The sequence below is a fragment of the Arachis hypogaea genome, chromosome 12, assembly GCF_003086295.3.
Source record: "Arachis hypogaea cultivar Tifrunner chromosome 12, arahy.Tifrunner.gnm2.J5K5, whole genome shotgun sequence".
Lineage (NCBI taxonomy): Eukaryota > Viridiplantae > Streptophyta > Magnoliopsida > Fabales > Fabaceae > Arachis > Arachis hypogaea.
The window spans coordinates 1,222,531-1,248,718 of record NC_092047.1 but is presented as its reverse complement, the minus strand read 5'-3'; the positions used below and the strand labels follow the sequence as shown (position 1 = coordinate 1,248,718).

The 26,188-nt window shown below is 33.7% G+C and overlaps 3 protein-coding genes across 6 annotated transcripts; 2 read left to right on the top strand and 1 right to left on the bottom strand.

The window, feature by feature from the left end:
* The first annotated feature begins 6,394 nt into the window (after window positions 1-6,394).
* LOC112726223 (K(+) efflux antiporter 2, chloroplastic) lies at window positions 6,395-14,591 on the top strand. 2 transcript variants are annotated; one of them, XM_072210011.1, is made up of 21 exons: window positions 6,395-6,631; window positions 6,738-8,437; window positions 8,600-8,771; window positions 8,862-8,952; window positions 9,030-9,166; window positions 9,257-9,316; window positions 9,429-9,548; window positions 9,848-9,916; window positions 10,174-10,239; window positions 10,680-10,769; window positions 10,874-10,978; window positions 11,103-11,231; window positions 11,453-11,662; window positions 11,925-12,074; window positions 12,442-12,495; window positions 12,569-12,627; window positions 13,029-13,095; window positions 13,175-13,351; window positions 13,596-13,652; window positions 14,084-14,158; window positions 14,310-14,591. In XM_072210011.1, exons 2-21 carry the CDS (start codon window positions 6,819-6,821, stop codon window positions 14,436-14,438), a joined length of 3,636 nt encoding a protein of 1,211 aa, XP_072066112.1. In that variant the 5' UTR covers window positions 6,395-6,631; window positions 6,738-6,818; the 3' UTR covers window positions 14,439-14,591. The 2 variants fall into 2 exon arrangements, with proteins under 2 accessions (XP_072066112.1, XP_025631315.1); XM_025775530.3 differs by having other exon boundaries at window positions 6,457-6,631; window positions 6,803-8,437.
* Window positions 14,592-15,333: 742 nt separating this feature from the next.
* LOC112726222 (small ribosomal subunit protein uS19m) lies at window positions 15,334-17,027 on the top strand. Of its 3 annotated transcripts, none has more exons than XM_025775527.3 (2): window positions 15,334-15,472; window positions 16,475-17,027. In XM_025775527.3, exon 2 carries the CDS (start codon window positions 16,477-16,479, stop codon window positions 16,867-16,869), a length of 393 nt encoding a protein of 130 aa, XP_025631312.1. In that variant the 5' UTR covers window positions 15,334-15,472; window positions 16,475-16,476; the 3' UTR covers window positions 16,870-17,027. The 3 variants fall into 3 exon arrangements, with proteins under 3 accessions (XP_025631312.1, XP_025631313.1, XP_025631314.1); XM_025775528.3 differs by having other exon boundaries at window positions 15,335-15,465; XM_025775529.2 differs by having other exon boundaries at window positions 15,341-15,460.
* Window positions 17,028-20,655: 3,628 nt separating this feature from the next.
* Window positions 20,656-25,161, bottom strand: LOC112726221 (putative threonine aspartase). Its single transcript, XM_025775525.3, has 11 exons — window positions 24,825-25,161; window positions 24,679-24,729; window positions 24,056-24,176; window positions 23,712-23,796; window positions 23,286-23,367; window positions 23,080-23,206; window positions 22,809-22,903; window positions 22,539-22,702; window positions 22,188-22,311; window positions 21,318-21,422; window positions 20,656-20,996 (listed from the first exon to the last, which is right to left on the bottom strand). The coding sequence occupies exons 1-11, from the start codon at window positions 25,002-25,004 to the stop codon at window positions 20,922-20,924; spliced, it is 1,209 nt and encodes a 402-aa protein (XP_025631310.1). The 5' UTR covers window positions 25,005-25,161; the 3' UTR covers window positions 20,656-20,921.
* Between the last annotated feature and the right edge of the window lie 1,027 nt (window positions 25,162-26,188).

The window sequence follows — 26,188 nt, the reverse complement described above, 5'->3', positions numbered from 1 at the left end:
TTCTAACAACACAAGACCGAAACACGACTCGAACCACCGTGGAGACTCCAAGTGGAGTGCCAACATGAAATGGGTGGGATAACAGTTGAGGTTGTTTATCGAAACGAGATGCAAGATATGGAGATACATATGAATAATGAGAACCCGTATCAAATAACACTCGAGCATCTAAAGAACAAACTTGTAAAGTACCTGCCACCACAGCATTAGAAGCTTGAGCATCTTGACGTGTTAAAGCATACACACGTGGCTGACCTCTTCCTCTTTGGCTCCCTCCTCTGTTATAAGTCTGACTCCTGCCACCAGCTCCTCTGCCACTAGGACCAGAAGAATTTCCAATAGACATAGCTGAAGATGATGGTATTGGTGTTGTAGGACGTGCAATACCTGGAGCAAAGCCTCTTCTAGGATTTGGACAATCCCTCCTAAGATGACCAGATTGACCACAACCAAAACATGCACCAGTAGCCTTGAAACATATACTGGAATGGTAAATCCCACATTGCTGGCAGTAAGATTTAGTTGGTCTTGTCTGATTAGAACCATGTCCGCTAGATTGAGGGGTGCCCCCAATAAAAGGTCTTGGACTCGAAACACTCATAGGAACAGATCCAAAAGAAGCAACCCCACCAAAAGATGTTTGAGAACGAGCTCGATATCCCGAATAACCTTGCTGATTAGTCTGACCATGATGAGACTGAAATCCTCCTGAACTAGCTCCACCAGAAAATTGTCCCTTCATCTTAGGCTTCTTACCAACGTCCTTAAAAGCATTTCTCTCCGCTATCCCAGCTTCAATTCCATAAGCAGAGTTTAGGACATCCTTAAAAGACATGCGTCCAACTTCAGGCATAAGAGTAGTGAACATAGGTTCTGTCAATCCACGAACGAAATGACGAACTTTCATCTCTTCTGAATTCACCAAGTACGGAGCACTCTTAGAAAGTCTAGTAAACTCCTTAGCATACTCAGTCACTGTCATATTCTCTTGCCTTAATCTTTCAAAGGCAATTGAATTTTCTGCTTGCTTGTTAGCTGGATAAAATCGAGCGAGAAACTCTTCAGTGAACTCTTCCCAAGAAGGAGGAGGAAGTTCAGCTGCTTCTTTGCTTTCAAGAAGAGACTCATACCAATATCTTGCTGAACCACGCAAGTTGTAGGATACTAACTCAACAGCCCATTCCTTGGTGCATTTGAGAGCTCGAATAGCTTTCTTTGCATCCTCTAGATATTGTTGTGGATCTTCATCCAATGAATCTCCATTGAAAGTGGACGAATTCAACTTCAAATATTTTTCAATTGGCGGCTCTTGATCCCCAAACAATTGATGAACTCTATGAGGCTGAGGATTTGGCATATTAGGAATTCCTGCTCCGCCCCTGATTTGGTTTGTTAGAACCTGTAATACCGCATTAAGGGTTTGATTCATTCCCCTTAATTCAGCTGCTAAGTCCGGTTGAGTCTCTCTTACTGCGGGGTTCTCTTGAACTCTCTCGCGGGGTATCTCTCCTTCGCGCCTATCAGCTATTCTTTGGCTCCTTGGCCTTTGTCGAAGTGCTCCAAGTGGCGGAGAAACTGCCCTATTGGATTCAGCAGTATCAGGAGCACCAACAGCTCCACCACGCCTTTTCTTAGGTGGCATCTTCCACCTATCGAGTAAGTAAAGCGATTGAATCACCAACGACATATGTATTTGGAGTTCAAAGAGAATAGGACAGACAGAAAGAATCATGAGAACAAAGGATTGATGACAACTTCCTATAGGCCTCTAGTAACATCACACTTTGTGAAAATGGGCCGGCTTCCATTTGCACAATTGTGATCTTACTAAAGAACACTTGCTCCATATTACACAGGAAAACCTAAAGCTCTGATACCACTTTGTCATGGCTCGAACCCAGCCATGACTGGCGCTCAAGGGACAAGTCCCTCAGCAAGCCAAACGACCAAATTTTTCAGAAAAACGGATAGAATTTTCTCTGTTTCTAGGACCTTACCCACATAAATATTAACTCTCTGTATCAACAATAAACATCAATTTCCAACGACAACAACAACAACATACTCCAATCATATCCACAACCAAATATATCCAGAGTACGCATCATATATATATATCAAGTTGATAACTAGAGTATATAGTTAAAACCATAAGTCTTACATCACCAAATCATAATTACTACCTAAACAGTTCAAGATTCAAAATAACATAACCCACACGAGGATCCTGCCTGTGACATATGGAGCATTGACATAATCTAAATTTTGAGCAAGGTTCCATTACATAATTACTTAGCCCTTGGAAAGAAGAAGGGCTCACCAAAGTGACTAAGATCTACTGAGAGGCAGGTGGAATGGAACCTGGAATGACTCCTGTATCTGAAAAACATAGGAATATAATAGGGTGAGTTTTGCAACTCAGTGAGCAAACATTACATCTATAACCCACACGAGACAATACAGAGTTTACCTTGAAAATTATATTTCCTTTCATAGATGAGAAATTCATAATAATTAATTATGCAAACAAATAGATAAGTAGTTAAGCGGATGAACTGAAATGAGAGTTCTCATTCCAGAAGTCAAATCAAATCAAATATTACACACCTAGGACGGCTCCACCTCTAAGGGTAGCCCTTTCCTCTAGTGTGCCCGTACGGTACAACAGATCCAACGTGTGGCCTACACGTTGGGCTAGCAACGCCCCTGCTAGCTGAGGTCTGAGTTAGATGCATCTAAGTTAACGTCATAACCGCCGTTAACTACGGTTTTCTAGTCAGAGTCTCCCAAACCAATCCAAACCAAATCATTTATAACAAATCTCTAATAATTATAACATATTACTAAATTTTCATATTAAATAAAATTATACATAAGAATACATACTAAAATTTAATTAAAATTTAATAAAGTCAAATAAAAAAACATGTATGCTTTACAAAATACGTAAATAACCTCTCGTGTGTATTTTTATAAAATTGTAAGTTTCACAAATCAATATTTATTTCAAAAATTCAACAATCACAATAATAAAATATTTCCAAACTCCAAAATTAATGGTTCAACAAAAATATTAATAATAATATATTTAAAAACAATTATAGATATAATATCCACTCACAACTTGATTCCAAAGAACCGGAAGCAACTCTGAGCGCGTCAACGAGCTACCAAATGATGTCCAATAATTCTACAACTCTAAAAATATGACAATAATGATATTTGTGAGCTACTAATATTGTCAATTAACATAATCTTACTCACCTTGACAAAAGCCCGAAATTTCCTAATCCTAATAACCCTAATTTCGGATTTTGCTATACCCACAAGTATGGGATGCTAAAAATTTGAGATATAGCTAATTATTGAGTCAAAGAGTTACCTTGAAGTCTCAATAATAATAGAAACTCAGAATTTGAATGCTTCCTTTACTCATTAGTATGAACTTCTTGATTTGAGGTTGTGAAAAATAAAAATTTACTTTGGATATAGATGATATATTAAAATAGAGATAAAATAAAAGGATAAAATGAAATTGGTGTGTTGTGGTTGGATGAAGATTTTGAAATGAAGAAGATGGAATGAAAGAGGAGATGAACGAAAAGAGAGGGTTTGGTTTTGATTTGTATGAAGGAAATGAAAAATAAAAGAGAGAAGGAGGGATAGGCTCGAGAGAATAAGAAGGGAGAAGGGGTTTAAGTGGGGGCATGTGCCCCCCACGTGACTATGCACTTCCGTTTCCCTTTTTTTTTTGTGGGTATAACAATACGTGAAGTATTATTTCGTTTACACTGTAAACGAAATAAGACCACGCGTGCCTATATATAGGAGTTTCGTTCACAGCACAAAGAAAAATTTTAAACCGTATGTTTCCTGAAATTTTCTCCTCTTTTTATCCTTCTCTAATCAAATTTACAATTTACTTCAAGATTATGACACGCGCCGATCAGCAAGATGCGGACATTAATTGACTGAACGCGACGTGGCACGTTGCCGGGACAACCAACTTTGAGGTTGGTCTTGTTCTTCATTTAATGTTTATGTTAAACATGAAATGTATTGCCATAGTGTGGGTACTTTATAGAAGTACTGTGGAGTAGATATTAGACGTAGGAATATATTGTTCGAAATAGTTTAAACAACCCAGTGTAATGTTAGACATATTTTGACATGGATTTGGTAGTTAAATATTTATTTCGGTATGTTTTCCTTTGATGTAGGTTACTAAGTTTTTTTTTAACGACTTTAGTTATAAAAAAAGGGATTATTAAAAATTATTGGTAAACTTGATTATGTCCGAATATGTAGAGGTTTGTATTTAGTCAAGATAAAAATTCCTAAATTTTTAATTTAAAGTTGTTATAACTTAGATTAAGTTATTAAGTTGATGGTGTAGTCGTTGTTCTTTATTTTAGTAAATGTTTTTACGTAATCTACCTTATGAATTAGATGAAAAATGAAAGTTGTTATTTGTTTAAGTGATTATGTTTATTTACTTTAAATTACATAAACATTTGCTAATTTAGTTACGAATTTTTTATTTAGACATTTTTATTTAGATTTAATTATATAGACGTTTATTAATTTAGTTATTCATTTCTTAATTAACTGGTTTTATTTAAATGATTTTATATTGTAGACGTATGTCTAGTTATTTGTTAACTTAATTTTATAATTCAATTTAAGTTGTTATGTAAACGTCTGATGGTAGGATTATGTAAACCGAAATTTTTATAGCTTTATAGGTTGACACACTTTTGATTTGGATTTTTTATTATTTACCAGAGGGGTTGTCTATTTTTGCCCAGGAGAGTTAGTCACAGATTTTCACTACCGGATGTCATTTTCTCCTACCTGAGGGAGACTGGATTTGACGACACCGTAACACTGAGGGACTTCGTCTTTGATAACTCCATGATCACAACATTTATGGAAAGTTGGCGTTTAGAGACCCACACCTTTCACATACCGTGGGATGAGTGCACGATCACCCTCCAAGACGTTTCCTACCACCTCGAGCTATGTGCTAACGGAGAGTCCGTTGGTGGGTGCTTTAATTACTTTCATACTTGGTATCGGATCGGAATTTGGGAGTTGGTTGAGCGTTTATTTGATACCAGACCTCCTGTAAAGCATGGAACGCAAAAGAGAGAGATTTTCTCATTAAAATTTACATGACTTCGAGAACGTGTCCAACAAATACCGCCCAATACTAATGATTCAGAACCCTCTATCAATATGCAAAATGCTATATCATGTTGTTGATGATAAAAAATTACCCATTTACTGATAAGTCTAACAATACGGTCCATCCCCTATTCCCACTGCTAAATGACTTTGGAAGGTGTCATTCTTTTTACCCAAACCAGCACTTAGCTAACCATATATGCTCTAAGGGCATTAATATTGTGTATAAAAAAATTAAAATTTTTTAAGTTTTAATAATGTTTATTTTTAAAAAAGAAACATATAAAAATTAGAAATAAAAAATAGAGTATTTTATTAACTAATGCCCTTAGAACATTTGTCAATAAAAATTCTAAAAAAACTATTAACAATTTCAATTTTTCACACACTTTTAATATATGAAATAATGCATTAAAATCTTTTGAAAGTTATTAGTGATGACTATTTCTAAATTAAGATTATTTTATACGTCGTCTTTATAAATATATGAAAAACATGATCACGAGAAACACAAAGAAACTGAAAAAATATCATGTATTGTGATTCTAAAAATCCAATGAAAGAAAAGGAATATACACAAGCATATTGTGAATAGAACTCTAATCAAGACAAATTTTGGGTTTGGATATTTTTGTTCGCAATTTCGATATCCATTCATTACCATGTCCTAAAATAACGTAAAGGCATTAAGACTAACATCACGCGCTCACATTTAGTTCAATTTTTTTTTTTTTTTTGTGAAAAAATAATTCTGAATGCCAAAAGAAAGGTGTCGATAAGAAATGATTGCATATTCATAATTCATCATATAAAATTAGGTGATATTCCTATGAAGATATTATAATTGTTTTTATGTGATATTTTTTTTTTGATTTTTGGATGATGAATTATAAAATTAGATTTTGATATGTTATAAAAATGTTGTTTTTATTTAAAATGTGGCTAAATTAATAAATCACATTTTTATATAAAACATCTTTATAAAAAGATATTTTTTACATTTTCATTTGAGTAGCTCCTATAAAATTAAGTTATGTGGTCGTTGAATAATGTTACTTTTTCTTTGGTCAGTGAGGAAAAGTTCATATAAACCAAGAAACCAAAAAGGATTATTATGATTATTATTCCTATTTGTTTTAGGAAAAAGTCTGAGCTTATCCTTAGTGAACAAGGTCAAGGATATAATTGGACGTTGTTATCCACGCGCGGAAACTGCGAGGGGAAAACGAAACTCGTAATGAATATCCATTGGCTTAGAAATTTCATTACAAAGCAACACATTTTCTCAGCTCAGAAATTTCATTTTCTTAGCTTCCAAACACAAATATATCTCTTTAAATTATTAATATAACCAATTAACCATCGCTATACTTGAAAGTTGATATTGAATGCATGCATATTCAGTTTTCAGCTCAAAAGCTCCATATCCATTTCAAATTTCCCGGTAATTTAACCAAAAACTGCTCCTTTTCTTTTAATCATAGATGAATGTGGAAAATGAAGTAGTGCTAGTTTGATTCTCTGATTCTATTTTCTGAAATTCTTTTCAGGCAATTTTTTTAGTAGAAGGAAAATAGTTTGAAAAATTGAGTTTGAATTTTGAAATGTGTTGAAGCTTGCCGCCCTCAAACATGGTGGTGGATCGTTTCGATTCTTGCATTGCTTTTGGTGGGAAGGGTTTTGGTTGTGCTTTTCTCGGGAACTCAAGAACTATCCTGAAAGCGCGGTTTAGCGGCATGAACAAGATTGGTATTGCTGCTGCATGTAGTAGTAGTAGTAGTAGTTGGAGGAGTAATAATTCAAGATTGGCTTGTGTAGGAGAGTTCAACTTTTCAAATGTGAAGAGAATAGGGAAACTTTGTGGCAACAGTTCTAATTTTCGCGTTGTGGGAGGTAGGGGATTTTTGTCTAGGTGCCAGGGTGATGATGATTCTTTAGCATATATTAATGGCAATGGCCGGAATATTGATAATGCTGGAGGTGGTCCAAACAAGGTGGGTTCTGATTTGGGTTCCATTTCAGGAGCTGCATCGAGTGAACCCTTGGAAGACGAAAGAACAATTGGGGGTGAAATAAAGCAAGAGGTACAGACAGTGGATGAATTGAAAGAACTGTTGCAAAAGGCCTTGAAGGAACTCGAAGTTGCTAGGCATAATAGTGCCATGTATGAGGAGAGGGTCAAGAAGATATCGGAGAGTGCGATTTCCTTTCAGGATGAAGCATCAAGAGCATGGAATGATGTTAATTCTACTCTTGATATCATCCAGGAAATTGTGGGTGAAGAATTTGTTGCCAAGGAAGCTGTTCAGAAAGCGACTATGGCTCTTTCTTTTGCCGAGGCTAGGCTTCAAGTAGCCATGGAGTCTTTGGAGGTTGTAAAAGGAACTTATGATCCTCGGTCACAAGGTGCCAAAGAGAGTAATGGCGATGAAGATATATTGGAAGAGGAGCAATTGCTTGTGGTTGCTCAAGAAGATATCAAGGAGTGTCAGTCAAATTTAGCGAATTGCGAGACAGAGCTAAGGTGCTTGCAAAAAAGAAAGGAGAATTTGCAGAATGAAGTGAACAAGTTGCATGAAATTGCGGAAAAGGCCCAGACGAATGCAGTAAAAGCCGAGGAGGACGTCACAAACATAATGCTTTTAGCTGAGCAAGCTGTTGCTGATGAACTTAAGGCTGCACAAGTCGTAAATGATGCAGAGATTGCATTATCGAAAGCAGATAAGTCTTCCTCTAGCATTATTGCTGACTCTGGTATCACTCTACAAGAACAAGAGGTTTTGGACGATCCTAAGGAGGAGGTGGTTCAAAATGTTTCTGGTGATGACACTGTTGATACAGACACAGATTCCCAAATTGACAATGAAACTTTGCTTGGCAAGCAATCATCAGACAAGTTTTCTGATAAAACCAGCCAAATTATTGAAGATACGGCACAGTCTGATTATCTGAGTGATCATGAAAATGGACAGTTAGTCTTAGACCCATCTAAAGAAGCTGAAGTTGAAGTAGAGAAAATAATGAATTCAGTTCAAATGAAAAAACAGGAAACACAGAAAGATGTAAGAGACAATCCACCACTTGTTCCCAAGGCATTGTTGAATAAATCTTCCAGATTTTTTCCTGCATCATTCTTCTCTTTTACTATCGAAGGTGATGATTATACACCAGAATCATTTTTCCAAAGTTTCGTGGAGTCAGCACGGAAGCTGTTACCCAAGCTAGTTATTGGGATATTGTTACTTGGAGGGTGTGTATGATCTATCTACATCTAGTTTCCTTTTTTGTTGCAGTTGTTCTTACTTCATGAGTTGTTCTGTCAATTTTAAGGATGATTATATTGTGCTATCTCATCCTAATATTCATCATGAAGATTCCTTTGGTATTCAAGAATGGTGTAATTCCCTTGCAGGATTGCCTTCTATGCAAACAGAGCAGAGAGGGGTGCGCAATTACTTCAGCAACCAGGAGTAATTACAACCACTGCTGAAGAAGTTTCCACAAGTGCAAAACCTTTGGTTAGACAGCTTCAGAATCTCCCCACGAGGATCAAGAATATTATTGCATCATTACCTGATCAAGAGGTATGTTTCTTCTCATGTTTCCCACCTTTACTACATTTATTCTTCTGCTGTATTTGCTATGTCTAACTGAATGCCATGATATTTATTCAGGTGGATGAGGAGGAAGCATCCCTTTTTGATATGCTTTGGTTATTACTTGCTAGTGTTATTTTTGTGCCAGTGTTTCAGAAAATCCCTGGAGGTAACTGATTTTCTTTTCAAAATGTTAAATTGAATCCGTAAAATTATAACAAATTGATTGTCTAACATTTTGTATAGGCAGTCCCGTTCTTGGCTACTTGGCTGCTGGTATCCTTATTGGGCCCTATGGTCTGTCCATCATTCGTCATGTTCATGGGACGAAAGCAATAGCTGAATTTGGAGTTGTTTTCCTGTTATTCAATATTGGCCTTGAGGTGGAGTTTCCTTTAAGTTGTTCGTCTACCTTAGTTTTGGTCATCTTTATAACCAATAGTTAAACTGAAGCTGTGAACTGTTTTATTTAGCTCTCTTTTGAAAGGCTTAGTTCAATGAAGAAATATGTCTTTGGATTAGGCTCAGCTCAGGTAATGGGAAACTCCATTTTCCTTCTCTCTTCTTTCTTTTTATCTTTTGTTTTTACTTGGGTTCTTCTTAACATATTAGCCAGCAATCCTTAGCTTTTGTGAACAAATGCAGGTTTTGGTGACTGCTGTTGTTGTTGGCCTAGTAGCTCATTATGTTTGTGGTCAAGCAGGTCCTGCTGCTATTGTCATTGGGAATGGCCTCGCATTATCATCAACCGCTGTTGTTCTGCAAGTAAATTATCAGACCAGTTCTTGTGCTTCTATTTATTCCAGATTTTCTAAACTTATACCTTCTTTTTCTGGACACAGTAGCTTTAAAATGATCCTGCATCTGCTAATAACTGAATTTATGGTAAATACTATTTTATAAAGCTTGATTCCTCAAGTTGGAACATATGCTCCCGTTGGAAAGATTCTACGAGTTTAAATATTAAGCATGACAGTCAAGCTGTGTTCTATCCTTTTTATACTTCTGTTTTCATGTCTGCTGAGTTTGCCATGCTACAACAATTCCAGTGAACTGTTTTGCAGGTATTACAGGAGAGAGGTGAGAGCACATCACGCCATGGACGAGCCACATTTTCTGTGTTACTTTTTCAGGTTACTTTGTACCCTACCCATCTACCCATCTTTCTGGATACTAACGATTCTTGTGGATTGAAGTAACAAAAACATTATAATCTAGATTTACCATATAGTATAGTTCTGCTTATATCCCCAATTATCGTCCTATACTTTGTAGCTGGTTGATATTCAGTCAATATGCAGTTTCTGAAATTGATTGTTCATTATTAGCTATTATTAGCTCTTGACTGCATTCGTTATTGCAATAAATTGATTTCTGTATTTCTTTTCAGGACTTGGCGGTTGTGGTCTTGCTAATTCTCATACCTCTTATTTCACCAAATTCATCTAAAGGAGGGGTAACATTTTCTAGCACTCCTTATCTGAATATATATGTATCAGATAGGTTATAGTTAGACTATGAACTACTATAAAAAAATAATTTTATGTCTATAAAAGAATACGAGAACATGGGAGTCAAAGATAAAAATTTCAAAACATTACTTAATGATAAATGTCATGGGTGAATCTTTTCTTCACTCTGAATCCTTGATGTTTTAGAGGACATGCATTTAATTGGATAATTCTCTTTCAGTTTATTTTTTACTACGTATCAATGTATGCATTGAATGGTTTAAGACACGTTTATCTCTTTCCAATTGAAGTTGGTTCATGCTGAACGCTGGACTGGAAGTCAATGACTTACCATACTTCTGTCATTTTCGTCATTATTCACCATATATATGTTGCTGTTCTGCCTATATTATCTTCAAAAGAAATAAGTAATCTCCATTGCCAGGTTGGTTTTCAAGCTATTGCTGAAGCTCTTGGTCTGGCTGCTGTTAAGGCAGCAGTTGCCATCACTGTCATTATTGCAGGTGGACGATTGGTAAGTGATATTCAGAATTGAGGTGTGTGATGTATGCGGAGTCCTATTATTTTTTGTCCTTCAATTGTTTTACTTTGTAATGTTTCCCACCCTTCTTTGTACAGCTACTTCGACCAATATATAGGCAGATTGCAGAAAATCAAAATGCAGAAATATTTTCTGCCAATACACTCTTTGTTATTCTTGGGACAAGTCTTCTCACAGCCAGGGTAGGTGTTTGAACCTATTCTTTTCCTTGTATTCCTTTCTTTTGACTTTTGAGACAAAAACAAGGTTTGACCATTTTCTTATGTCCATTGATGTTATTTTACTTCTTATGTTGTTCTTGAACAGGCAGGGCTTTCCATGGCACTAGGAGCATTTTTGGCTGGTTTACTACTAGCTGAAACTGAATTTTCCTTACAAGTGGAATCTGACATTGCTCCATATCGTGGTCTTCTGTTAGGTCTGTTCTTTATGACGGTAGGTTCTCTAATACTAGTATTCACACGTTCATTAGTCGTATTATTTATCTATCAACAAACAAATAGCCATATTATGATTTGTTAATCAGATGGTCAATTATTCAATTCTTATGGAGATCTTGTACAAGTAATGGTCATCTAATCATCTTGAGGTGTGATTTTTCGAATAAACCAGCTTAAATTATGCAATTAATGCAAAGTAGTTTTTGTGATTTTCAGGTTGGAATGTCAATTGATCCAAAACTTCTTGTTTCAAAATTTAAAGTCATTATGGGGACGCTGGCACTCTTACTATGTGGCAAGACACTGTTGATTACTGTGATTGGTAGAATTTTCGGTATTTCACTCATTAATGCCATAAGAGTTGGCCTCCTTCTTGCTCCTGGGGGAGAATTTGCATTTGTGGCCTTTGGTGAAGCTGTTAATCAGGTTTTGTTCCTGAAACATTATTCTGTCAAGAATTCTCTGGTTTACAGACAACATTCATTTAAAATAGCTCATTTTAAAAATTCTGATAGGTTGCAAACTTAAATAACCTATGCTTTATTTATTTATATCCCAAGAAGAGTGACCTTAAGAAATAACAAAATCTGAATGCATACCAGCTTATAAAAAGCGGCAAGATTTTGTTTCCTTACAACTGGAAATTCAATTGGATATAAAATAATATTTCTCATTGACACTGCTTCAGGGCATAATGTCTTCCCAGATGTCCTCTCTGCTGTTTCTTCTTGTGGGAATTTCAATGGCCCTCACACCATGGCTAGCTGAAGGAGGACAGATGATTGCTTCCCGTTTTGAGCTACATGATGTTAGAAGTTTATTACCTGTAGAAAGTGAGGTAAGATTGTTTGTATGAGTGGCTGAAACTGACTTTATTAACTGCAAATGGTTATAAATTTATAGCTTCACCACTATCCATTGTTGGGCTTTCTTCCTGGTTAACTTTTTTTTTTGCCTGTATTTAGTTTAATTAGGAGATTCTTTTGTAGTGCCTCCTGCATTTGTGGTTGTAGAAACTTTATTTGGTTAGATCATATTTGTTTAGCATCTATTACGTTTTATTTAATTTAGTTAGATCATATTGGGTCGGATGTTATTCCACTTTGTATCCATTTTCGGGATGCTATTCGTCATTCATTATTTTTTGTTTAGATTTGTCTTTAAAAATTAGTAGCTAACTTTGTTTTGGAGGAATTCTTTTATAGACAGACGATCTGCAAGATCATATCATTATTTGTGGATTTGGACGAGTTGGCCAGGTGATCTATTGCTTTTTTGGTTTAATTTATTTTCAATGATATGTTTGACGCTTTACCTACTTGTTATTTTTAGATCATTGCACAACTTCTTTCGGAGCGACTTATTCCTTTTGTTGCACTAGACGTCAGAAGGTAACTCAACTTACAATCATTTTTCTGGTTGCTTCTTTAGTTCTTTGTGATAAATTATTTTGTAATTATTTAGTGGTTTTTGTTATTAATGAATGCCATTTCTGTGAAAATGAACACAATTACAGGTATAGACAAGCATTAATCGTTTAGTAGAAATCAATTCAATTTTGATTTCCTTCATAATGCTTGGATTCTTTGTTTATTTCTCAATACATAATTCTAGAGAGAACACAATTCTTGTTAAAGAATGCTGATACTTGTTGAACAAAATGAGGGAGAAAGATTCATTCTTTAGTTTTCTTCAAAGAAGTATAAGCTACGATATATCATATGTACACTCTTAGATGGAAAACAACGAGTACATGACCTGCCCTTTCTTTCGTATTTGCTAATTTCCTCAGTGATAGAGTGGCAATTGGGCGTGCCCTGGATCTCCCAGTGTACTTCGGAGATGCTGGTAGCCGAGAGGTATTTCTTTCAGTGCCTGAGAATTGAAATCATATATATATGTCCATTACCCCTGACATGCTTTATACTGCATAACAAGGTCCTACATAAGGTCGGGGCTGAAAGGGCGAGCGCTGCTGCAGTAACTCTAGATTCTCCTGGTGCAAATTATAGAACAGTTTGGGCTTTAAGCAAGCACTTCCCGAAAGTAAAGACCTTCGTCCGTGCTCATGATGTTGATCATGGATTGAACTTAGAAAAGGCTGGAGCCACTGCTGTAATATTCTGATACTCTTCTATCTTCTGTTTGGATTATTTCCTCATGATATAGTTCAGGAAAAAAGATGAAAAATGGATTGTTGCTCCAAGCTAACCTACCATACTGTTTAACAAGGAAAAAAATGATCCTATGTAATGTACAGGTTCAGAGGTTCTGCACTGGTTTTTAGTACAACTGGCTATTATAGAAATGATTTTCTTGAATTTTGTCTATTTGAACTCTCTATTACATGCATTTGTAGGTTGTCCCAGAGACCTTAGAACCAAGTCTTCAACTAGCAGCTGCAGTGCTAGCTCAGGTAATGTCATTGGAGCAGATTTATTGAACTTATGAATAAACTTTGTATGTCCCAATATTTTGTTGACACTTATCTATAGAGGGGGAGAAAAAAGAAAGAGAAAAAGGAAAAAACTTAATGAATCTTTATGTCACAGGCTGAAATTTTGTTTGTTTTTTACCTCAAATTATTCAGTTTGTGGTCAAAGTCAAATTTTTTCATACTGATGGTATGAGCATATTTTCACTCTCTAATGCATAGTGAGATTAGCCACATCTTACTGAGGACTAAAGCTTCTTTTGAAACTGAAAACAAGAGAAAAAAAGAATTGAAAAGAAAATACTCAGAAAAGGTTTCTACATTGTGTAATTTTTCAAGTTAATGACATCATGACACAACGTTATAGCATGGAGATGGGCAATCTTAGCTTTCTAACCATTTGTAATCTTCAGGCTAAGCTTCCAACAACAGAGATTGCAGCAATCATAAATGAATTCAGATCACGCCATTTAGCCGAGCTCACCGAAGTACTTCTTCCTTTTAAACACTTACGCAGCCATTCACAATGGACTTGTCATAGTCCTCAGAAATTGCAAAATCTCTATCTACATTTTTTTTCACTCGTATTTATACTTGATGTTTTAATTGATTCATGTTACTTTTTTTCTATTTCTTCAGCTATGTGAAGCAAGTGGAAGTTCTCTTGGATATGGATTCAACAGAGCTATGACTATGAGCAAACCCAAATCTCAATCCTCAGATTTCTCAGATGATAACCAAGTCTCTGATGGAACAGTGGCAATATGAAGATTCCACCCTTATACACAAAACACAAGGAATAATGATACAAAATTTTGAAAAATTGTATAGAAGATGATATGTTCTATCATTATTATGTACAGAAGGAGCATATTATTATTTGAATGGAAAATGCATCATCTTTCTTTGTCTTGGCAGAAATTCTTTGTTCATGCTCCTTGGGTTTTGGAAAGCATGTATAAGATGGCCTATTTTTATTGCTCGTATCATTCCTATCTAGTTCTAATCAAGTATGAATCATGAATGTATAGATATTTCTCATTAAGATAAATAAAGCAAAATAACCGAAATTATAATTTTTATATTTACAATTTTACATGACCAATTTCATGTTTACAGGTGATATTAATGTCATATTCCACAAAATGCATGAAAAATCGATATTATATCTTATAAAATATTAAAGAAAAACACTTAAATGTCTCAAGAAATATAAAGATATAAGTATTATATGTTTTACATTTTTAGGAGAAATTGTTATATGTTTTTTTATAATTGAAAAAATTCTAAAGAGATATAATTTTAGTTTGTAAAAATAATTTATTTATTCAATAAACAAATAAATTATTGTAATATTTATTAAACTAAAATGTAACTTTGCTAAGAATTAAAATAGAGTAAATTTTTAAATTTGTCCCGACAATTTTTGCTTTGAAAAAATGTCTTATACTTTTTTTTTTAGTTATATTCAAATTCTTAACCATATAAATTATGAGATAAAATTATTTATTGATCGTTTAAAAATGAAAAATTTATCACTTATTTTTTCTTGTTATATAATTTTATTATCTTCTAGTAAAAATTCAAAATTTAGAAGTTGTAAATTCATATAAAAAAAGGGGTATGTATATTAGACCTTCCTTATGTATAAATATCTTGGTATATATAATTTCATTTTCACTATTAGGAAAAGTGGTATATCACTCAATGCTTCCGTGAGAACTGGACTTGCTTGCCGCTATGATTTGATCGGAACACTCAATTTTCGCCGCCGAAAGCTTTATTCAACAGTTAAGTAAGTGGTATATCACTGAATCCTTCCTCTTCCTTTTCTGCTTATTCAATGTCTTGTTCCTACGTTACGGTTTCCCCAAATTCCTTTCTTTTTCTTCTTTGATATTCTGCTCTGTTGGTCGGTTAGTTTCGGGTGCAGAAGAAGAGAGGAACCCTAGGCTTTGCTCCATTTCCGCCTCTCTCTCTCTCTCAAGCCTGGAAATCCTCAACCCTAGGCTTTGCTCCATTTTCGCCTCTCTCTCTCTCTGCTGTTTTTTTCTTCTAAATCCGCTGAATATGTAGTTGTTCTAAATATGCTGAATTGCTTTTGTGTGAATCTGCTCTGTTAGGCATATGATATACTGATAGTGTTCTGAATTGCTGAAGTGCTTTTGTTGAATTATTGAGTTGTTGTTTGTTCTTCAATTATTGTGTTGCTTTTGTTGTTCTAGTTTGTGGATCTGTTTGTAAGGTATAAATTATAGTTGTGTTACTTGTGACTTTGAGTTAGACATTTATGCCAATTATGTGTGATTAGTTTAGGTGAGACTTATGAAATTAATTTTATGTTGTCAATGTATATAATTTGCTAGTTCTATTTACATCCTACACTAGCCTTCCGAATCAAGGTAAAAAACTACGAGTTCACTCCCTTCTGTTGTTTCATCTTTTTCTTTTAGGTTTGTTTTCTTCTTTTTTTTTTTCCCCCTTCCCCGTGAATGGCCGTGATTGTGCAATTAATTATCAGCAAAGATAATTGAACATGTAAAACCTTAATCTAGTCCTTGACCAAAACTGTTTTGTAAGGGAAAACTAATTTCTCACCCTTTTCGATTGGTAATGGATGAAAATTTTGAATTTAGGAGTTAAATTGGACTTTTGCTCTTACATGAATAGTGTAGTAAGTAGTGTGTGGAACTGTGGATTTTAGAACTAGAGAATGAATGCGATAAACACGGAGTGTTTAAAATTTTGTCTAATGATTCTTCAAAATCAATTTATTTGTATTACTTTTGTTTGTGTTTGACTAGAAATGAGGCCTACAATGATGCTTAGGGCTCTCAACAAGCAGTTCATTGGATTGATCTCGGACAAAAGCTTGACCAGTGCATCCAATGCTGCTGTGAAGAAGCCACTGCCGCTCACGGCCTCTCGCAAACCAGCGTTCATTGATGCATTCCTTCACAAGATGAAGAACAACAAGACCCTTCTCATGAACAAGACAATTTGGTCTCGGAGATCCACCATCTTGCCCGAATTTGTGGATACCACTGTCAGAATCTACAATGGCAAAACCACCGTTCGCTGCAAGATCAATGAGGGAAAAGTTGGTCACAAATTCGGGGAGTTTGCACTCACCAGGAAGCGCAAGACCAGAGAACAACAATCCAATGCTAAGAATGTCAAGCCCAAGAAAAAGAAGTGATTTTTTTATCTGGGTCTTGGAGATTCCAAACTGATGGGTATTTTTTAGATGATGGTAGTTGTTTCGTAGGAACACTATGTTGTTGTAGAATGTTTAACAATTTTGCTTTCAGATAATAATAATATGACAGAGCGATTCCATGAAATTTGATTATAACAATTCTTTCCTTTATTGTTCTTGAATGAAATGAGTTTTATTTATTATTATTTTTAACAACTTTTTTTACTCTTGTTTCTTTTTTAGTTTATATTGTAGCTCATTGTTCTTTCCTTGATGAATTTGGGCTTGAGAGGAAGTGTGGAGCAGAAATTTATATCTGTATTATCTGTTTATGCTGAATGTCCTGCTTGCTTAGAGCTGATCCTGGGAATGGTATATTTAGAGAGGGAATAATACTTAAGAACTTAAAGTCTTAAGAGAGGATGACAAAAAAATTATAGAACTTGGAGTCTCTATCACTAGGAGGACTTTTTCAAAATAGTGATATTTAAGTAAAAAAAGCCTTGAAATATACTAGGAGAATTTTGCGTAAGTTTTGGTCCTTCATCCAAGTTGGTCTTTGGTAATTTTTATAACTCTGAAGATATTATCGAAAAAAAAAAAACATTGACAGTTAAAAGATTTAACAGAAAAATCAAAATGTATTTAAAATATGGAAAAAAGACAGATAGGTCCCTGACTTTTCAAATTTTTGACAAATACATCCCTGACAAAATTTAAATACAAAAAAGTTCCTGACTTTAACAAACGGAGGACAATTTAGTCCTTCCGTCTATTTGCCTCTCATACACCAAACGGAACTGGCTGACGTGGCTGAAACGGTGTCCAGGTGTCCGTTACGGTGCCACATTGGAAGGGGAATAAAGTTTGAAGGACAAATAAGTCCTTGACGTCATTTTGCAAATAAAGTTCGAAGGACAAATAGGTCCTTGAGAAATTTTTTTTCCATTATACTTCTATTATGAGAATTTAGTTTATAAAATTATGCTTGTATTTTGAAATCTAGTTAACTTGTTGTATTTTGCAATTTAAATTATTTGTATTAAAATTGTAGAAATTGGACTTGTTCTGTTTCTATTTTTTTTTTCTTAAATTGCATTAGTTCAGTTTTAGTGTATTTGTGTATTATATTAGAATTTGTTAAATTGCATTAGTTCAATTTTCATCATATCAGTGACATACTGACATTAGTTAGTATCAGTTCATTTATACATCAAGTTAGCATTAGTTTATTTGTGCATCATTCATGTATTAAGTTAACATTAGTGCATTTGTGTATTATATTAGAATTAGTATTTTTATCCATAATAACATTACGAGAATAAATTTTTTTAAAATTATAGTTCACCCTATTATATATATAATAATTGCTATAATTGTCTTTTCTAGTGTCAAAATTGCAACAAAAAAATATTATACATACACAAAATATCAGTCGCTCACATCTTTATATATAACTACATGCATTATTTCACATATTTTAGAATTAACATATATTTACACAAATAATTAATTTAATAACTAATTTTTAATTTACATTATACACCAAAAATAGTTTAATATAATTCAATTATTGTTAAGGTTGCAACTCACAATCATTCCTTCTCCCAAAACCATTATCTAAGTTTCTAAGTAAATGATAAACACAGTTTGGTTAACTTTGTTCCATCAGCATGTTGTTTCAATCATATTGATTATCATTACTATCAATCTCTCAATAATTATCAATTTTTGCTAGTTAATATTCGTTAAAATTTTGATCTATTAGAATATTAATATAGATTAAAGGATAGAGTTAACATCTTAATTAAAAAATGATTCTATTTTAGTTAAGATGTTAATTTTTATTGGGTTAAATTAACTCAAACTAAAACTAAAATCCAATTAAAATGTGCCACGTCATAGAGGATAATTTACATGTTGTTTTAGAGGAGGTTGGGTAGAACTCACCTTAATTTTAACATTCGTTATCTAAAATTTAAAATAATTTAATGTGTATACTTTTACATTTAAAATATTTTAATTATAAAAAAATATCGAATGACATATTTTGATTTCTCAAATTACTAATATAAAATATAATTATATATAGAGTAAAAATAGTAGAGAGAAATATAAAAATGAAGAGAGGTAGATGAAAGAATTTAGGAAAGGAGTTTATTAATTTTGAAAAAAAAAATTCTCAAGGACCTATTTGTCCTTTGAACTTTATTTGCAAAATGACGTCAAGGACTTATTTGTCCTTCGAACTTTATTCTCCTTCCAGCGTGGCACCGTAACGGACACCTGGACACCGTTTCAGCCACGTCAGCCAGTTCCGTTTGATGTATGAGAGGCAAATAGACGAAAGAACTAAATTGTCCTCCGTTTGTTAAAGTCAGGAACTTTTTTGTATTTAAATTTTGTCAAGAATGTATTTATCAAAAATTTAAAAAGTCAGGGAGTTATCTGTCTTTTTCCCTTAAAATATTAATGATAAAATCAAAGCGTATTATTTGCATTAGACTTTAGGCGTAACATTTTGGCGTTAGAAAGAAACAAATTTTTCTTACAGCTTGCTTGGACAAGCTTCAATGAAAAGATTTTATTTTAAAAGGATCTTAATTAAATCCTGTTATTAAGAAGTAAAAGCTGTTTTACCTTTAGATGTAAATTATTTTTTAGAAAAACTTTATGTTTAAATACAATATTGAAAGATTTTATTTTATTTTTGAATATCCTATTCTAAAAGATGAAAATTATAATTTTGCGGGAAGAAAACATATGCTTACTTTTTCTAATAATTTTACTTTTATTAAAAAAAATTTGTCAAACATATATTGAAAGACAAAATGATAATTTCACCTAAACATGAAGCAAGAGCAACTGAAAAAGTTGCTTGCTCAATAAGTCAATAGTGAATAGACAATACTTTATAGGGAGAGAAGGCGCATTTTCGTCCCGCAGTTAATTGTTCATTCTTAGTAGCGACTGTTTTCAAGTGCTTTTATATTAAATCTCTCGACTGCAGTTCCATTTTTCTTGAATCCATGATAAGAGCTTTTTCTGCTATGCTAAGTTATATTTTAGTAGCGACTGTTTTCAAGTGCTTAGGAAACTATGTTAAACTTTTCAGACATGAAACAGTAATATCTTGGATTGTTTAATGTCTTAAAGGAAGCACCATATATTTGTTGACAAAGTCATCTTCATTTTAATTTATCATGTGACAGCACATAAACGAGCAGAACATCTTGAACACTGTAAGCATCAAGAAGGATGTTGATGGTTTTCATCCCTTAAATATTGGTTGCCTTGCCATGCGTGGAAGAGATCAGAACCCCTGTTTATTTTGAAGTTTATATATTAAAAAAAAAATTGATTCCATTGACTGATCTTTTCCGGTTTTCCCTTTTTTGTGCACTTGTGTTTCTACATATATCTATAGGGAAATACAAAAAGAAAAAGAAAAAGGAAGGAGTTTAAAGAGGCAGCAGCTGCCATGTTTCACTTTTCATGTTTAATAACGTTATTTGTACAACTAAGAGTTATCTAACTTCTTTCTTTATTGTTGTTATTGTTATTATTTTGAGATTAATTAGTGTGATTCTCTCTCAACTTTATTATTTTCCTTGTTGCAAACTATTATGAGTTACCAATTAAAATATGTTCATTGTAGGCAACTTTAGATTGTTGCACAAGTAACATTTTCATTCCATGTTTATCAGTTTATATAGTTTGATCGGATGTGCTTTTCACAAAGGTAACCAAACATGGCAAACGAATTAAGATTCTAAAACATAGATATTTCAGAACCAATGGCAGCATCATTTTAAGAAGTGCCAAAGTGGATATTTCATCTGTTAAAGTTAAGAGGTTCAACTAATCTTAAAGATCTGTTCGTTTGCAGCATTGTAACATAGTTTCAGTCCCCAACCAATACATGGTACAATAAATAGCAGTGACAAAATTTTAAGGGAAAATCTTTGTAAGAGTTTTTAATGTAAGTGTCATATGAATTCCAATTCTTCATCTTTGACAAAATTTAACTGGAGATCTCAATAATCATCCATTTAAAGATCTATTCGTGCTCCAAACTGATCAACCGAAGTCTTCCCCTTTTGTTTTGTACTCCGAAGAATTGAAACCTGCAAGATATCACAACGGAAAAAAACCATCATTTTTCAAAAGGTTAGTTCAGAAGAGGATCAAGCTAGCAGAGCTAGATAAACGTTTTTTGCACTCATTCTAAATTGCATACTGAGCTAAACACACAGATTAATAGATGTGTGTTGGCTCAAAGTACGAGGTTCTGTAACTCGAGGATAAACAAGATGCTGAAGGGTCTAATAACCATGCTAGATTAGAAGTATGAGCATCCATTTCTAATATACCAAGTTAAAATTCAATCAAACTAACGATATTAAGTATTCTAAAGAAAAATCACAAAATCATTTTAGCTATGTTACCTTGGGCCGTTCCATAGAGCTTCCAAAATACCCTACCCCAAAGGACAAGGAAGTGTAAGCAGCTGCAATTTCCACAGCATTCAGCCTTGATGATTTTCCTGAATCCTAAAGAAATTAACATTTAAATAAAAAGATCAGATGATCTCCAGGGTTTTTTTAATTAAATAAATAATTAATTATTCATTTTCAAAAATGATTAATTATTTTTGGCAACAGGGTATTGTGTTTAAAAAATTAAACTGTATTTTGCACAAGAGATTTGAGAAAATTGAGTTAACTTATTTCGCATTTGTTCCACATTTCACATGAAGGTAGTGGGAAATATGTTGATTTTTTTCAAGCTAAAACCACATCACAGACATGCAGAGTGTCCTTGAGTTTTATGTGAAACTCAAACCCCATGGGGGCACATGCGAAATGAGCGGAACAAGTTAAAAAAATTAAACTCAATTTTCCTAAGTCCCTCATGTAAAATGCTCATAGTTGTATGAAATATGGAAATGGATCCTCTCCATTTTTTTTTTCACTGAAGAGAATAAAGTGTGATCTCTCACCTTTAATTCTATAAGTGGGACCAGAAATTAATAAGAGAGAGAACAATGAATAGTGAGATCAAACACTGGACACTATCCAGTTTTTTTTCCACTGGAGAGGATCCACTCCCTATGAAATATGTTGATTTTGCAACTCCCTGGTGCGAAATGCAGTTTAATTTTTCAATGCAATATCCTATTTGCGAAATAATAAAGTTGTGTATAGTTGCAACTTCTACAACTTTTGCGTATGTTTGGAAATAATTCTTTTTTTATTTAATTGAATTAAAAAGAAATCTTCAGACATAATTATTAACTGAGAGCTGAAGGGACTCACAATTGTAGATAAATCCGACTGCACAACCAAGATCCCATCATTGCTATCTATGCCACTTTGATTGCTATCCTCAGCAACTGCACGTAAGACTTTGGCGCAAGCAGAGGCAGCACCAGACTGTGAACTGAGGGAAAGTAAAGTTTAAAACTAAAAAGATACCAACTGTTACTAGAATGTACCTAGTTAGGAGGAAGAAGAAGATAGGAATAATGCTAAAAATTAACTATATCACTAAAATGACACTATAAATGAAGTGCACAGAAACCCTCTATAATTGGACGATAATCCATATAAAGATTCTCTCCCTATTTCTTATATATATATAAACAGTAATCAAGGAATTAACCATACAGCGACAATGAAACACAGCACTCCCTAGCTGCGAATCCTTTCATTAGGTGCTCTCCCGCACCTGAGACGCAACAGCCAACCTTGAATGGAGATCCAAAGGGACCTTTTGATGATGCCCAACAACCTGAACCAAACATTGCTGCTAACCCAACTCGTCCACTAACCTGTTGGATAATTAGTGGTATATTTAATTATGACAAATTATTTACTATTCTACCACGAAAGTGCAAAGCACTAGAAGAAAAGTAAATTACGAAAACAAGCCTTCACCTTCAGGGCAATACCACCACTGGAGGCCCCTGTTGCTACATGCCCCTCATTGTCTACACAAATAACTCCAACTGTGTCCATTACTTGATCTTCCACTGCATAAGTAAATTAGCCTGTTATGTGCAAAGACTTTATCTCAGACGAGTACCCATCTCTCTTCTTTTCCTTTTTTTCTTCTCTCTTTTTTTTCAGAATAAGATTGGTTGATATTTGATATGCATGTAGGCTCCCCCCCACGGGAACTGTTTACCATCGAAGTGTTCCAATATACCTGCCATTGCGGTACTTCCACATACCCCAGAACATTTGTTGGGAGAGTCTTCTGTTTTAGATCTTGCAGCTTCAATCATATATTTGTATTTTGACCATTGTGCTTTAGCCCTTTCTGTGACCAGCCACTGTTATGATACATTCTAAAGTTTTAATATTTAGTGACAAGCTCCAAGCATAAGTGAAATCATAATATGAAACTAAGACCTCATTGGCCTCCGTTATACTAGATGGCAAATCAATGCCCTTCGACTTGGCCCATGAACGAGCTCCTTCACCCACCAAGAAACTGCAGATTTACAAATTTCTTTATGTTAGGCAATAGAGATTATCATTTCAGTGAGTCCTAATGAGGTAAATTTAATTTTAAAAAGTTATGCTAACAGTGTACTAAAGGCACTTGTTAAAAATACACAAGTAGAAAAAGTTTTTAGAGGGAAAAAAAAAAGAATAGGGAGTCCCAGTTAACAAGTAAATCGGTAAAGAATGAAGGTCGGTATTCTAGATCATTTTTAAGTAGCCTGATTTAAATTTATTGTTAAAATCCGTTTAACAATTCCATTTTGGATTCAGAGACAAGGTGATGGAAAAGCCTTTGCTCACAGATGCAAGAGATGTTAAGTAGTAATTTACATTGGTGGAATTCGGCCCAAAAGTGGAGATCCAGTCATTTGCTCTTTGGCCAACAAAGCAGCAATTTGGATAGCATTTCGGACACCTGGTCTATAGTAAATGCAATAAATACATAGAAACAACTTAACAGAAAATTTGACATATAATAACAAATTCCAAAACTCTTGCCTAAGCAAGCATATATTAACAAAAGACATAAGCCTTCCCAGGTAAGTAATCATTTATCATTTTACCCAGACTTTGTTGTGCTAAATTTGTTTTCACTTTCCCATTTTGCAAAATATTTCATGATTTGAATGTTGAAACTCTTGAATCTATCATGTAATGCAACAGCATGCAAGTACCTGGCACAGCTCCAACAGCACCAAAAGCTCCAGATTTGCCATCCATGATACTGGCATCACACTCAATGCCGCCATCTTCTGTCAAATTAGAGCCCCTTCCTGCATTTGTGCTTGGATCATCCTTCAACACAAGTACCCAAAATCAATTCCTTTCAATTATTACAAGCTTACAACAGACAGTATCTTATCCTAAATGTAAGTCATATTCCGCTACGTAGTGTCTTATGCTAGAACAAATGTTTGGTTTCTAACTCTCAAAATCAACTCTTGCCTATAGAATTGATCTTGGCATAACTGAAAGAGTACCAAACATAAATCACTTTACATTAAAATCAATTCTAACTAAGGGTGCGTTTGTTTCAGCATATACAGGAAAAAAAAAAGAGAGAAAAAAAAAGGGGGGGGGGGGTCATTTTACGGCTCAACTTTTCTATGTGATTGAAAATTTTCAAAACATAATTTTATGAAATTCTTAATTCTTTAAAAGTATCCTAAGCTAAAACGGACGCAGTCTATATTAATTCTACAAAACCTGAAAAAAAAAAAAAGAAGATAAAAATGAGAAAGGATTGATTTTTACGCTAGGAATAAATATAGGGAACAAGAGAAATAAAGTGGAGGACCTCCAAGACTTGAATGGCAGCCACAACAGCGTCTATGCATTGTCCTGAACCCTATATCAACCAAATTAAAATAATAAAAAAAAATGGAATTAAAATTGGAATTGAAAATCGAAATTGAGAACCGGAAAATTAAAATTTGTGGTTACATCGGAAAGGAGTTGAGAGGCGGTGATGCAAGCGCGGTTCATGGCGGACCTGAGGGGTTTGTCGTTAGAAGGAGAGTGGTAACCGGCGCCAACATGAACCGCCACGAAGAACCTTTTTCGTTCATTTCCTTTTTCTTTTTCATTTTGCTGGTCCTTACTACTACCATTCCCACCAACCATTGCTATTTCTTCTTCTTCTTCTTTGCGCGCTCTTGTTACTGCATGAGTACTTGCTTCTTGTCCTTCGGTGTAAATATTATTATTTTTTGGTTTCCACCAGGATATCTATCATGCCAGAGGTCCAATGACTAATCCCTCGAGTACTGTAGAAGTACACAAAGTGGACGATCCTCCTAAGCAATCTTTATTCCAATCCTCCAGTGAATATCAAACCCAGAAGAGATGATTAAAAAACACAAACTCTCATCCATCTATGCCAACTTGTATTATTATTATTATTATTATTATTATTATTATTGTTAATTTTTAGTGTTACATTTTATTATATATCTGTCCATTGTTTTTTTTTTAATCATCATCATCATCATTGTATGGATACAAAATTAATCAGTTAACAAATTAAATTTTAATTATTATATTTTATTTTTATTTTTTTGTTATTTTATTTTTTATATTGATTATAAATATTGAATGTAAAAATAAAAAAAAATATTGATTGTTAATTTGTTATCTATTTTATTTATTTACAATTACATTAAATTTGATATAATTATAGTAAATATCTATAATTATAGCAATTTATATCTACTTCGTATATAGCAATAGTATTATATATATATTTATATATCTCCTTTTTTAGCTCTTTTCTAAAAATATTGGCATATAATTAATGTAGATAATATATATACTTAGCAAGTATCTCTATTGAATTAATTATAAAGGTTAATAAAAGATAATCCATATTTTTTTTTCTAATTGTAGCAAGTAACTCCATTAAAGATATTGGCTAATTATTACCATGTACAATTAGTGTGTATGTGTGTGTATATATATATATATATACGAATTAGTCGTGAATTATTACAATTATTTATCATCTAGAAAATTCGTACCTCATACATAGTTCTTTTTCTTTATTTTTTTTTATACCTAATTGCTGCTAACTACGATTCTATCAACAGTATTATTTAACAATGAAAAAGTTTGAAAAATAAAAGCAAAGATTATAAAGTTATGGAAAGTCCTATCCAAATTTGACAAGAGTAAGACGGCTTACCTAAAAATAGTTATCATAGATGATAAGGTAAGTTGACTATTTTCCATGATTTTTTTAAGTGATGTTAGATCCAGTTAATAAATATTTTTTTGTTCATATTTTAAGTTTATTTGCTAAGTAAACCCTT